The sequence below is a fragment of the Balaenoptera musculus genome, chromosome 7 (assembly GCF_009873245.2).
Source record: "Balaenoptera musculus isolate JJ_BM4_2016_0621 chromosome 7, mBalMus1.pri.v3, whole genome shotgun sequence".
NCBI classification, from domain to species: Eukaryota; Metazoa; Chordata; class Mammalia; order Artiodactyla; family Balaenopteridae; genus Balaenoptera; species Balaenoptera musculus.
The window spans coordinates 112,876,098-112,889,722 of record NC_045791.1 but is presented as its reverse complement, the minus strand read 5'-3'; the positions used below and the strand labels follow the sequence as shown (position 1 = coordinate 112,889,722).

The 13,625-nt window shown below is 55.3% G+C and overlaps 1 protein-coding gene across 5 annotated transcripts in view; it reads left to right on the top strand.

The window, feature by feature from the left end:
• Window positions 1-13,625, top strand: part of PASK (PAS domain containing serine/threonine kinase) — a 41,585-nt gene that overhangs the window by 7,799 nt on the left and 20,161 nt on the right. For all 5 annotated transcript variants that reach the window (XM_036857524.1, XM_036857525.1, XM_036857523.1 and 2 more), the window contains 7 exons: window positions 4,269-4,525; window positions 6,309-6,541; window positions 7,220-7,390; window positions 8,107-8,247; window positions 8,766-8,900; window positions 10,730-10,990; window positions 12,217-12,367. In XM_036857524.1, coding sequence (XP_036713419.1) covers window positions 4,330-4,525; window positions 6,309-6,541; window positions 7,220-7,390; window positions 8,107-8,247; window positions 8,766-8,900; window positions 10,730-10,990; window positions 12,217-12,367 — 1,288 coding nt within the window. In that variant the 5' untranslated portion in view covers window positions 4,269-4,329. The remainder of the gene's footprint in view (window positions 1-4,268; window positions 4,526-6,308; window positions 6,542-7,219; window positions 7,391-8,106; window positions 8,248-8,765; window positions 8,901-10,729; window positions 10,991-12,216; window positions 12,368-13,625) is intronic.

Here is a 13,625-nt window from a genome sequence, read left to right as displayed (position 1 = left end):
ATGTTACCACCTATTTATCTCCCTTTACGTCTGTTAATATTTGCTTTATGTATTTAGGTGCTCCTATGTTGGGTGTATATATATTTACAAGTGTTATATCTTCCTGTTGGATTGAGTCACTTTATCATTTTGTAATGCCCTTCTTTGCCTCTTGTTACAGTCTTTGTTTTAAAGTTTATTTTATCTGATATAAGTATTTCTACCCTAGCTTTCTTTTATTTCCATTTGCATGAAATACCTTTTCCTTGCCCCTTCACTTTCTGTCTGTGAGTGTCTTTAGATCTGAAGTGAGTCTCTTGTAGGCAGCATATATATGGATCTTGTTTTTTCATTTATTCATCCATTTTATGTTTTTTGATTGGAGCGTTTGGTCCCTTTACATTTAAAATGATTATTCATAGGTATGTACTTATTGCCATTTTGTTAATTGTTTTCTGATTGTTTTTGTAGTTCTTCTCTGTTTCTTTCCTCTTCTCTTGCTCTCTTACCTTGTGATTTTTGTGACTATCTTTAGTGTTATGTTTCTATTTCTTTTTTTTTGTTTATGTATTATAGGTTTTTTTGTTTGTGATTGTCATGAGATTCATATATAACAAGCTATATGTATATGTGATTATTTTAAGTTGACAGTTGCTTAAGTTCAAGTGCATTCTAAAAGCCCTACATTTTACTCCCTCCCCATCCCACATTTTATGTTACTGATGTCATATTTCACATCTTTTTATTTTGTGTATCCCTTAACTACTTATTATAGGTATAGGTGATTTTACTACTTTTGTCTTTCAGCCTTTCTACCAGTTTTATAAGTGGTTGATCCACTGCCTTTTCTATGTTTGCCTTTACCACTGGGATTTTTTTTCTTTCACTGTTTAAAAATGTCTAGTTGTGGCCTTTTCTCTTCTGCTTAGAGAAGCCCCTTTAACATTTCTGTAAGGCTGCTTTAGTGGTGCTGAACTTGTTTAGCTTTTGCTTGTCTGTAACACTCTTTATCTCCTTCAAATCTGAATGTTAGCCTTGCCAAGTAGAGTATTCTTGGTTGTAGGTTTTTTCCTTTCATCACTTTGAATATATGGTGGAATTTCTGCAGAATTTCTGCTGAAAAGTCAGCTGATGGTCTTCTGGGAATTCCTTTGTATGTAACTAATGGTTTCTCTCTTGTTGCTTTTAAGATTTTCTATTTATCTTTAACTTTTGACATTTTAATTACAGTGTGTCTTGGTGTGTACCTCTTTGCGTTCATCTTTTTTGGGGCTTTCTATGCTTCCTGGACCTGGATGTCTGTTTCCTTCCCCAGGTTGAGGAATTTTTCTGCTATTATTGTTTCAAATAAGTTCTCTGCCCTTTCTCTCTCCCTTCTCTTGCTGGAACCCCCGTAATTTGAATGTTAGTATGCTTGTTGTTGTTCCAGAGGTCCCTGAAACTATTCTCATTTTTATTAATTCTTTTTTATTTTTTCTGTTCAGCTTGGGTGATTTCTACTACTCTGTCTTCCAGATCTCTGATCTGTTCCTCTGTCATCTAATCTACTGTTGATTCCTTGTAGTGTATTTTTTCATTTATTGTATTCTTTAGTTCTGATTGGTCCTTCTGTATATTTTCTAACTCTTTGTTGAAGTTCTCACTGTGTTCCTTCGTTTTCCTCCTGAATCCTATGGGCGTCTTTATGATCATTACCTTGGAGTCTTTTATCAGGTGGATTACTCATATCCATTTAGTCCTTTCTCTGAGGTTTTCCATTTGGAATGTATTCCTCTGTCTCTTCATTTTGCTAATCTTTATTTCTTTGTTTTAGGTAGGTTGGTTATGTCTCCCAGCCTTGGAGAAGTGGCCTTAGGTGAGAGGTGTCCTGTGGCACTCAGCAGCACACGCGCCTCTGGCCACCAGAGCCAGACGCTTCAGGGCTGCTCCCTGTGTGGGCTGCGTGCGCCCTTCTTTTGTGGTGGGGCCCACTGCTGTGGGTGTGCTGCTGTGTGGAACTGGGCCCCAGCCCAGCTGCTTGTGAGGCCCAGCCGCGGGAAGTTGCTGTGGGCATGCTGGTGGGATGGGCAGAACACCTGGTGCTACTAGGCTAGAGGGAGGATTCCAGAATTGTGCCCGGCAGCCCCGGTGTCAGCACTGTGGAACATGATCACAGAAATGGCCACAGCCAGTGTCCCTGTCCCCGGGGTGAACCGCAGCTGCCCCCTGCCTTTCCAGGAGGCTCTCGAAGATCAACAAGTGGGTTGACCCAGGCTCCTTTGAAACCACTGCCTCTGTGCTGGATTTCAGAGTGTGTGAGAGTCTGTGCACAACCTTTAAGAGCAAAATCTCTGTTTTCTACAACCTTCCAGTTCTACTGAACATAAGCTGTACTGGTTTAAGAAAAAATTAATTTCTGAAAAGCTGGTTTGATTCTTTCAATATCTTCCTAGTTATTTTGAGAAACTCTTGTTTGCTCACTTTTGTGAGCAAAAGACTCCATCTTTTATAGTTTTAAACACATTTGCAGTTATTTCTACCATCTAATCTTCCTGTGTATCTGACTTTGTTGTTTGATTTTTCTGCAGACTTTCACTCATGGTATCTTGTTTTCTTGTCTGTTTAATTGAAAGAGAGCACATTTGGTTAATCTTAATCTTTGGAAAATCTCAGGCCTCTATTTAGGATGCTTTGTTTCTGAGAGGATTGCTTTTGCCAGGATCTTGGGGGTGCTGCTGAATTAGGGCCACACTTCCCTCTTCAAGGGTCCCTGGCGCCTTTTAGCAGTCTAAGGGTAACTCTCTTGTCTCTTGAGGTGACTCACTCTCCCAGTTCTGGTTTCAGCTCATGTGTATTGATTTTACCTTTTGGAAGTTTCTCCTACTTTCAGGTAGCTCACAGATGCCATGGCAACCATATTCTTGGTGAGACCTAGTTGTTCTAAAATGCAAGGGCCACATAAGAGTTACCCAGTCCACTATATTCGTAGTCTTATTTTTTTTCTAGAACTTTTGTCTTTTGTTCTTTAATTCATCTGGAACTAATTTTTGCACATGGAAAGTCATAGGGATGCAATTTTGCCCCAAACTAATTATTCTAATTCCATTTAAAACTAGCAGATCACCGTTTTTAAGCACTTACAGTATGCCAGCCCCAACTTAGGTCTCTGAATCCTCACAAGAGTATCATGAGGCGTGGATTATTGTTAATTACATTTTACATATGAGGAAACTGAAACTGGAAGGTCAGGTGCCTGTCCAGGGCCTCACTGAGCTGGGGAACATGCTGGTGGTGCCCTGCTGATCTTCACTGTGTGCCAGTGTCCCTTCGGTCTGTTTCTGAAATTGGTTATGTTCTACTGTCTATTTTTGTTCCTCTACCTGCAATGACCTTTGTGTATGTAGCTCTGTGGCGTGTTTTGATGTCATCATCTTTCCACACAGGTCTTAGTGGGACCTCCAGTTTTCCCTCTGTCTAGGGGGCCCACCATACCACCGAGCTCAGCATGCAGCCTAGGTGGGCATTGCCAGGCCCTAATGTTAACATCTGAGGGACCTGGGGCATGAGCGTACCAGAGACCCCACATTGCTGTCACCATATGCAAAATGATGAATCAGCCCACAAACTGTTCACTGTGAAAGGCACTGCCCTCCTACCCTGATGAATCTTTATGATGACTTTGAAGCCAGGGTGGGATGGGTGGGTTGGGCTTCCTTAGAGTTCTTTGCTGTACCGTGGTGGCATGGGAAGGGACAGCTGCCAGGTCCATCCTGTGCTGGGAGGGCACCCCCGCCTGCTGTTGAAGCTTGGTCTCTCTCTGCCTTCTCATCGTTGGAGCAGGGCTGCTCCTTGGCCTGTCCTTGGGTCGGTGGGTGCTGTAATGTGGGAGGAGTGACGAGGGGAAGAGGCCGGTGCGGGTCTGGGGAGTGGGCTTCAGGCCCTCTGGCCGGGAGCTCTGGGTTCCGCATGCCCAGAAGGTGATCCAGAAGTGGGGTGCAGGCTCTAGGGGCACGTCGCCCTGGCCCTGGCCTCCTCCTTCATCAAGGCCCCTGGCCTGGGCCTCCTGGCAGTGGATCTGTACTGTAGTGCGAAGTGTCCTTCACAGCTCCTTCCTGCTCTGTTCTGGTTTTCCCCCTCTTTCCTTCTCTCTTTCTCATCCCTTCTTATGCACTTCTCTCCGTCCGACCATCCTCGCTTCGTAGGCTCTGACCCAGGATGGCTCTTGGGCGCGTGTGAGTCTTTTGGGGCTGAGCTGAGCTCAGCCTTGTGAAGAATTAGTTGCCTAAACTGCCTTTGTTCTTGCCTTGCAGACGCTGATCCATTCACTTCATCTTCCGGTGGACGACTGTCCCACTGGCCCGCCAGCTCCCGATGGAGGACAGAGGCTCCATGGCCTCAGAAGAGGACCGCCGGGGCCAGGGCGGGAGCCTCTCCCTGCCAGCGCCGCCGGAGGGCCCTGCCGCGCAGATCGCCTCTGAGCCCAGCAAGGCCCGGTCTTTGGCCCACAGGCAGCCGTGCAGAAGGAACGGGCTGTCGAAGCTCTGCCAGAGCAGGACGGCGCTGTCCGGTAGGCAGCCCTTCTCATCGCCGGGGGCGTCCGCCTTGCCTGTGAAAGTGGGGGCCACGCCGGGCTCCACTCAGGGGCTCTGCTCCTGCAGAGAAAAGGCCTTCGTTTCAGGCGATGCCGGCAGGACCCTCTCCTGTCACGTTTGTTCTGCTGTGATTCTTGTGCAGAAAACTCCTTTTCAGGCGGCGGTTGGAATCGGCCTGCGGTCCAGGGTCAGGGTTTCTCACTCCGGGGTGTGTGAGACGGCCGGGCTGGGCCGGGTGGGCTGGCGCGAGCCAGACTCAGTTTTATTCACTGGGCTCAGCGCATGCTGACTGACCGCGCCCAGGCTCCTGCTTTCCTCCCGGATGCAGGCGGGTTAGACGGGCTGGCGGGCGGCCGTGCCTGGGGTTGGCCAAGAAGTGGTAGGTGCCACTGCCCCCCCTTCCTTATTTCTCTGCATCAGCTGGTGCCTGCGGGGCCCAGACCCAGCCAGGAGGAAGGCGCTGCTCTGCCTCGGCGGCTCGTCGTCGGAGGGGGTACCTGGGGGCCAGCAGGTGCTTGCTGGGGGTTGGGAGGCCCGGACCGCGGGGAAGCCTGTTAGGACAATGGGGAGGTGGCTGGAGCTGGGGGAAAGGGCTGCAGGGGAAGGGAGGGGGTGGGTCTGGTCTTGGGAAGAGGGGAGGAGGATCTGGAGGGGCCGGCTGTGCTCAGGAGGCAGATGCTGTGGCGGTGGCCTCGCTGGTCTGTGAGGCGGGCAGGTCCCCCGGGAGTGAGGGCTCCAGCCGGGGGCGCTGGCCGGGGAGGGGTGGGAGGAAGAGGCAGAGCTGGCGTCTCAGTGCCTGTCCCGAGGCCTGAGGGTGGTTGGATTGAGCTTGGCACTGGCTGCCTGGGAAGAGGAGGCCCAGGGCAGATGACCGTGTGGTTTCCAGCCTCAAAGAATGGTCAGGGTGGGCCCGCTGACTGGGAAAGTCAGGCGTCCTCTCTGAGGGGCCCAGAGCGGAGAGCAGGGAAGAGTCATGTTCGCTTGTTTGGTTTCTGAGCTGCTGGAAGGATGGAGTTGACACTCACTGCGCTGGGAAAGAGGGGGAGCCGGCAGCTGGAGCCCAGGGGAGGGTCGGGGCTGTGGGTGTGAGTGGGGGGCCATCAGCACACGTCCTTGTGAAGTGTATATAAAGCCACCAGGGATGGTTGGAGGTTCTGAGGCTGAGCCTGGGGTCCTGCAGTGGTGAGAGGTGAGAAGGTGGTGCCCTGCTGAGGGCAGGCAGTTTGGGAGGAGGGGAGCGGCCCTCCTGGCCCAGCGCTGCTGAGGCGTGGGGAGGGTGGGGTGAGGCCTGGGAATTGACCGCTGGGACTCGGGAGCCCCTGGCGATGTTGCTGAGAACTGACTTTCTGGAGCAGCGGTGGGGAGTGACCCTGTGGGTGAAGGAGGAGGGAGACCCAGGGCAGGTGGTGAGACAGCAGGGAGCTCTGGAGTTTGTGAGACTTCACAGGGACAGGTGAGGGGTAGCAGCTGGAGGGACTGAGGGTCTTGGACCAATGGACACAGGAGCATGCCCCTTGGAGGGGTGGGTGGGAAGGGACTTCAGAGGGTTGTTTGCATAGTGTTGAGGTCCTTTGTGCTTCTGTGTGGTGGTTGTCTAGGCGGTCTGTGGGGAATGTTCAGATGCACGTGGAGAGTGCGAATCAACCCTGCAGGTCAATTTCGTCCTTGGATCCTTTTGCAGGAGCTAGAGGCGGGGACTGTGTGTTTTGTGTGTTTCAGCCACGCAAGGTTTAAAGTGTCCCTTCCTTTGCTTTCCAGGAGACAGATGGAGCTCCTACTGTTTGTCGTCATTGGCTGCCCAAAATATTTGCACAAGCCAGTTGCACTGCCTGGCGGCGCCTGAGCAGGCGGACCTGGCAGGGTCCCTGGGCAGCACGTCCTGCTGTTCCCTGCTGCGGGGCTTGTCCTCAGGGTGGTCCACACCTCCGCTCCCGGCCCCTGTGTGCAACCCCAGCAAGGCCGTGTTCACCGTGGACGCCAAGACCACAGAGGTATGTGCTTCGGTTTGTGACCTAGCCGTGAGTTTGGGGTCTGTGCCTTCAACCTATAACCTCAAACAGAGGCACTTGAGTGTTTCGGGTGCAATGAGAAAAGGGGCTGGTTCTACCTACATAGTAGCAAAAGAGACGGGACTTTGGAGACCTACCTCAGTGTTAATCAGTCGAAACATATTGAATCCTCTCATCAAGGCAGAGATTCAAGGAAAGGGAAACAGCGCATTATCTACTCATGCTTTTGCTCAAGCACTGCCTCAACTAAAATAGGACTGGATATTCAGTGTTTGAATTAAATGTGTTTGCCTCATGCACGTTGGTGTGCAAAGAGCTGAGACTGTCAGGCGGGCGGGCCGTGGGGCGTACATCCCCGTCTCCCCCGCCTGGCCTTCACGACGTGGTGTGTCCATCTCAGCGGGTGGAGGGTGGGTGGTTTCAGTCTCAGTGCCGCTGCTGCACTGGCCGGTGGTCATTCTTGTTTCCATGCGGTTGAGACGCCGGAGGACCCGGGGCGGCTCTGCTGGGAGCGCGACGGCCGCGGGACGTGGCGGAAAGGACAGGTCTCTGGGCCGTCCCCGCAGGGCCCCGCGCCACCTCCTCGCTGCCTTCCCCTCGGCTGTTCGGGCGTCAGAGGAGCTGCTGGTGACGCGGGTGCCCTCCTCTCTGCCACCTCAGATCCTGGTGGCCAGCGACAGAGCCTGCCGGCTCCTGGGGTACAGCAGCCACGACCTGATTGGCCAGAAGCTCACACAGTTCTTCCTGAAGCCGGAGTCCGACGTGGTGCAGGCCCTCAGTGAGGAGCACGTGGAGGCCGACGGCCACGCCGCCGTCGTGTTCGGCACGGTGGTGAGTGTGGGCCTCTCGGCTGCCGGTGGTCACTGCCGGCGCCGTCCTGCCCTCAACCTCGGCATGGGGAGCAGCTGGGGCGGCGGGGGGAGGCCGTGTCAGAACCGAGACGGTACTGCTGCTGGCCTGGCGCGTCCCCGGTACTCCTGGATCAGGAAGAGCCTTGACCGCGTTGCAAGCCTGCAGGGCCCACACCAGGTTCCCGAGGAGTCGCACGGTTCTGTTGTCTCCCATCCACGTCTCCACGCCCTGCTTGTTTGGTGGTCTTGGAGGGGCTGGCATGGCTGCAGGGTTTCCCTGGAGCTTTGAGCCTCCTTGTGTGTGTCCAAGCTGGACGTTGATGGGCTGACCTGCATGTTAGATGCTGAGCCCTGAGCCTCAGGCACCAAAACAAGTTAGATAGGACCAACTACATCCAGAAAATTACCTGTCCACGAGACGACTACCTAGAAGAAAATTCAGACGTTCAGCATGTATTGGTGTCTGTTCTTTAAGAAATTACAGACACCGCTTTTTCCCCTGCTTTGTTACCATGAGGCTGAGGATGGAAAAAACCTACCCTTCGATAGATCATTCATTCACTCGGAGACCGTAAGGTTAGGTGTCAGAAGCCTTGTTTGTACTTCAGTTAATTTCCGAAACGTGAGGCAGGTGAGCAGCGGCCAGGAACGCCCACGTGCCAGGTTCTGGCCAGGTCTGAGCCCCTCTGCCCCCAGGTGGACGTCGTGAGCCGCAGTGGGGAGCAGATCCCAGTCTCTGTGTGGATGAAGAGGGTGAAGCAGGAGCACAGCCTCTGCTGCGTGGTCGTGCTGGAGCCCGTGGAGAGGGTCTCGGCCTGGGTGGCTTTCCAGAGCGACGTGAGTCTGTGTTTCTCAGCTGCGTGTCGCCCCCCCCACCAGGGCCTTTGGGCAGAAAGAGGGCATGGGGTTCTGGGGGGTTGGCCCCCGGCAGCCCCCTGACTAACTGTGTGCACTTGGGCAGGGAACCCAGTCTCCCTGTGGCCCCATTCCCTCACCTGTAAAAGTGGGATGTAATCCTGACACTCACAGGACTGTTTCAGCACGTCAGTAGAGCGATACACGTACACCTGTCTGCGTGGTGGCTGAGGTGCAGGCGGCGCTCAGAGGCGGGCGTGGGTGTGGCAGCTGTGTGGGCTTCTGCGGGTGCCTGGAGAAGTGCGCGCCTCGTCCGCCCGGCAGAAGGAGGAAGACGGCGTTCTTTGCGCCCGCTGCACTTTGTGGGGGTCGGGTTTTGGGGGAGAGGTAGCACTGATAGCCTTGCCTTCAGCTTGAAGACACGGAAGTTTGGTGAGGTTTAAAGCTGAAGCGCAAGAAACTTTGATTACAAGGTTTAAAATGCTGGCTTCTCCTCCAAGGGAACCGTGACGTCCTGTGACGGTCTCTTTGCCCAGCTGCACGGATTCACATCTGGGGAGGAGGTGGTCGGGCAGCGCATCACAGACCTTATCCCTGCTGTGCAGCTCCCGCCGCCCGGCGAGCGCATCCCCAAGGTAGGAGCCCCGACCGCCTGCACTGCCTGGCCGTGGCTGGGGCCCCGTGGCCGCTGGGCTCTCTTTGTCTGATGACCGTCAAGTTCTTAGACCCAAATCCCTGGCCTGCAGGTGGAGGCCGGGCTTCCCGAGAGTAGGAGTGGCCCGTGCATGGACCCAACAGGACAGGTTCCACTTAGAGCTGTCCGGGCTCTGCAGTCTTGACCGCGGCTCAGAGCCTCCGTGGCTCCCTGACTGAGTGCTCCTGCCCCTTGGTCCTCCCCCTGGAGTGCCTGCTGGGGTCTCTTTCCTGAGAGGTCTGGGGGCTGCGAGGAGCAGGGGGAATTGGCGGGTGGCAGATCTCCCCCCAGGGCAGGACTGCAGGTCGACGGAGGCGGGTCAGTCGGCAGCTTGGGGGGCAGTGGAGGTTTGGGGCTGAAGGTTCTCTTAGCATCTGGACCCTCCCAGTTCCCAGGTGCTCCGTTTACCAACTAGCACGCAGCCTTCACACAAGCAGTCACGGTGCTGGGAATTCACCTGATGTCACATCCCAGTGACCGGCAGGGTCAGCCGGATGGTCGGTTTGGGGCTGAAGTTGGCTCTGCTGCTGCAAGAAACAGGAGGTTCTTTCGGGACACGTGTAGGCGCTCCCTGGCTCTCCCACTGGCCTCAGGCTGAGAGCTGAGCCCTCCGAGGTGGTGCTTTGCTGTTTTTAGGCTTTCCAGCTCAATTGGAAACCTCTCCCCCCGTACCTTATTCTCTTTATGTCCTTCATTCTGTTCTAAAGCAGTGGGACCACTTGGACCCCAAAGCTCTGGAGCATCAGTTGGTACGACCACTTCAGGGGACTATTTGGCAGCCTCTTATGCTTAACTGAACATAAGCAAACCTCTGCCCACCCCAGGCACGTAGCCACAAGAGGTGTGTGCCAGAACGGGCAAGCACCCTCCCAGCAGCCCCACGCTGGAGCCGCCTGACACCCCCGGCAGCAAGTGGAGACAGACACCGTGCCCCCTCTTTCCTCAGGGCTCCCTGGGGCCTGGAGTCTGGCCTGCACCCTTACCACGGGGAGCCTGGGGTCTTGAGTTCTGCCCCTGGCCAGGGCGCTGTGCTGATGCAGTGGGAGCTCCCCCCTGTTCAGGCCTCGGGCCCCTGCAGGTCTTGTGTCTTGCGGGTGGACCCTGAGAAGGGGGCAGGCGGTATGGAGTGAGGGGTAGACATGAGGCCTGGGCCAGCTTGCCATCTCGGGACCAGGAAGGGAGCTGACTGAGAAAGCCTCTGGTTAGAGGCTGCACAGTCAAGATTGGCTTGGGAGACTGGATACGCCCGAGTATTTGAAGCAGAGAAACGTGATGCGAGGCCTTGGTTGCGTGGGTGACGGAGGGGCTAAGGAGGCAGGGGGGATGGACAAGCCGCCCAGAGGTCAGCAACTACGGGAAGCCACTGCCCCCCAGGCTGGAGGACAGAGGGCGGGGTGCGTGGCTGGGGCCGCCTGCAGAGGTGGGCGCTGGGGGCACCAGTGGTCCAGGGTGGACCGCAGGGAGGAACTTGCTGGTGCTCCCTCCCGCAGGGCTGGTGCGTTGCTTGATGGACCCTGTGTGCTCTGCGCTCGGGCTGTTCTGGACTCGGGTCTCCCGGCCCGGCCACAGCTCCCGGTCAGGGCTCTGCGTTCCCTGGGGCGGAGAGGGGTGGCGCGGGGAGATAGAGGAAGGAAGAGCGGTGTGGAGAGTTAGGTGTTGGGGGGGCACCCGCCAACGGGCATGAGTGGATGTAAATCTAAAGCAGCAAAGGCTCAAGGCTCGGACCATAGGAGGTGCTGTGGTCAGCTCAGTGGTGTGTCTTTCTTTCAGAATCTCAAGATTCAGAGGTCTGTTGGAAGAGCCAAGGATGGCACCACCTTCCCTCTGAGCTTAAAGCTGAACTCTAAACCCGGCAACGCGGAGGCAGCGGACGGCAAGGCGGCCCCTGACCAGGGCTACTCGGCATCCATCTGGGTGTTCTCCACCATCAGTGGGCTCATCACCCTCCTGCCGGACGGGACCATCTACGGCATCAACCACAGCTTTGCTCTGATGCTGTTTGGTTATGGAAAGGATGAGCTCCTGGGCAAGGTGGTTCTCCCCACCCCCGCCGCCCTGGGGAAGCCGGTCTTGGCCCGTCATCGGCTTGTGCTTCTGCATCCTCTAGCCCAGCTCGCCGGCTTTCCCCACGGGAACTCGGGCCTAGAGAGGGAGGCCTGTGCTCATGGCCCTATTCCCCCGCCTGTGCCCATTTATCTGGACCCCACAGGGAGTACTTGATGACCCCCCCCCGGGCTACCCCCAAAGCCTTTGGGTGCCATGTGCCCCCCCAGGAGAGGGAAGGGGCTCTCTCACCCCAAAGCCTGCCCCAAGCAAGATCGGGCCTGAGTTACTGGATGAGGGTGTGTGTCACAGCTGTGCAGATTCGCCCCGCACCCACAGTCCGGGGCTTGGCCACACCTCCTCCGACCGTCCTGGGGTCCATTGTGAGTCAGGGTGGGAGGACGGTGTTTCTAGAACCTTCTTCCTTGGATTGGGCTGGGCTCTGAGGGCAGGCGAGCATCTCAGGCTTCCTCGGAGTGGCTTTCCTTGGGTGGTCTCAGCAGTCCTCCAGGGCTTCTGGGGAGGGGGCACGGGCCCCCACTCGATTGGGGGGGTGGTTCATGCAGGAAGGAGAGGCTGCTGCGTGATGTGTTGCTCCTGACACCTGAGTGACACCCCCGCCCCTGGCCCCAGGCCCTGCACCTGGCGGGACTGGCTCCTAGACGTGGGCGCAGGCCCGGCGTTCCCCACAGCCTTCCACTGAGCACCTTGTGCCCCACAGGCAGCCGTCCCCTCTTGTCACTCTTCCTGCAGCCAGCCCTGCACCCCGCCCAGCCAGCCAGAGCTTTAACTTCTTTTGAGGCTCCCCAAACAGGTCCCTTTCTGTTCTCTAATAGAAATACTAAGAAGCAAGTAAGACAAATTTTAGTTAAATTAAGTCAGACTTAGTTCAATTGAAGTTAATGAAAACGCAGTTAGAATAACTTCCGGACAAGTTCTCCCCACAGGAACACTGGGGGCACCGGGTCCTTCCAGGGAGTGTGTGGACGCAGTCTCGTCAGGGTGTGCTAAGAGGAAGGGAAGCAAGTTTGGATTTCCATGTTGAGCATCAGGGGCTTCGTGTCTCCCAGAAGGAGTTTGACCGGGGTCTTTCCTAACCTTGTCCAGAGACTTGCTCGCGTTGTCTTCATTCTCTGCCCAGACGGGACGGAGGGACGGTTCAGTGGGTCAGTAAGGATTCTTGCCAGGTTCTGAAATGTCCTTTTGTTTTCTAGAACATCACTTTCCTGATTCCTGCTTTCTACCACTACATGGACCTTGCCTGTGACAGTTCCTTTCTGCTGCCGGACGTGGCCAACTGCCTGGACGTTGGCAGTCACAGTGGGCCTGGGGAGACCACCGGGGACGCCCAGCACACAGCCGAGGGTGAGAGCTGGCCCCCTCCTCCCAGGTGCACCTGTGGCCGCCCAGTCCCCACCCCCGGCCTCCATGGGTGATGGGATGGCCGTCACGGGGACCCTGTTTGTGTGGGTTTGATGTTCCTCTCTGTCTCTTGTGGGCCTTCTGTGTTCCCAGGGTATGGGACACTTGTGTGCGGGTCTCACAGATGTGTTAGCGCGAGAGGTCCCCAGGTGAGTCACCGCGTGCCTGCGTCTGCAACACCGGCCGCTAGTTGGCGGTCTCGTGTGAGTGATGTAGCTTTACGTAAGTGGTTGAAGACCGGATTCATGCAGCATATCAGATGGATCCCTGAGTAAACAGTCCTGGCAGGATTTGTTTATTTCTAGTACTTTCAACATTTAATATGATTCCAGCAAGTGGCCTGAGCCCCACCACGTGATGTTGCAGGCGCCGGGCGTGGGAGGGCGGTGCGCGGCTCCCGCCCTGGCTTTGGAGCTCCGGGAAGCGGGGGACCAGCAGCCTCCGGGGCGCCCGCCTTCCCCGAGCAGAGGCTCAAGGAGGAGCTGCCCTGGCCCTGCCTCGGGGGCCGTCCCAGCTCCGCGCCCGTGGGGCGTTGTCACCCCGGGCGCGTCCGTGGGAGGACGTGGTGTTTGAGTAGACGCGTGAGTGGGTTTCACGTGGCCGCCGAGGGGGACGCGGCTGCGCGGTGTCCAACTGGGATGTGGACCTTTATCGTCAGACGGCGTCCAGGTTTTAAAAGACGCTTTGTTAGGCTACTGACTCTCTTTGACCACTTTTCTTTTATCTATTTATTTATTATTTATTTATTTTTGGCTGCGTTGGGTCTTCATTGCTGCGCGCGGGCTTTTTCTAGTTGTGGCGAGCGGGGGCTACTCTTCATTGCAGTGCACAGGCTCCTCATTGCAGTGGCTTCTCTTGTTGTGGCGCATGGGCTCTAGCCGTGCAGACTTCAGTAGTTGTGGCTCACGGGCCCTAGAGCGCAGGCTCAGTAGTTGTGGCACACGGGCTTAGTGGCTCCACGGCATGTGGGATCTTCCCGGGCCAGGGATCGAACCTGCACTGGCAGGCAGATTCTTAACCACTGTGCCACCAGGGAAGTCCATGACCACTTTTCTGAACATGGGGTTTCCTTCATTGTATCCGGGTTTTTCTGTCTGCAAAGACTCCTTTTTTTCAAGTTTTTTTCTGTATCACTAATGCATTCCCTTTCCTCTTTTTCCAGATTTCCAAATTATTCCTGGTGTGTGTGTGTGTGTGTGTC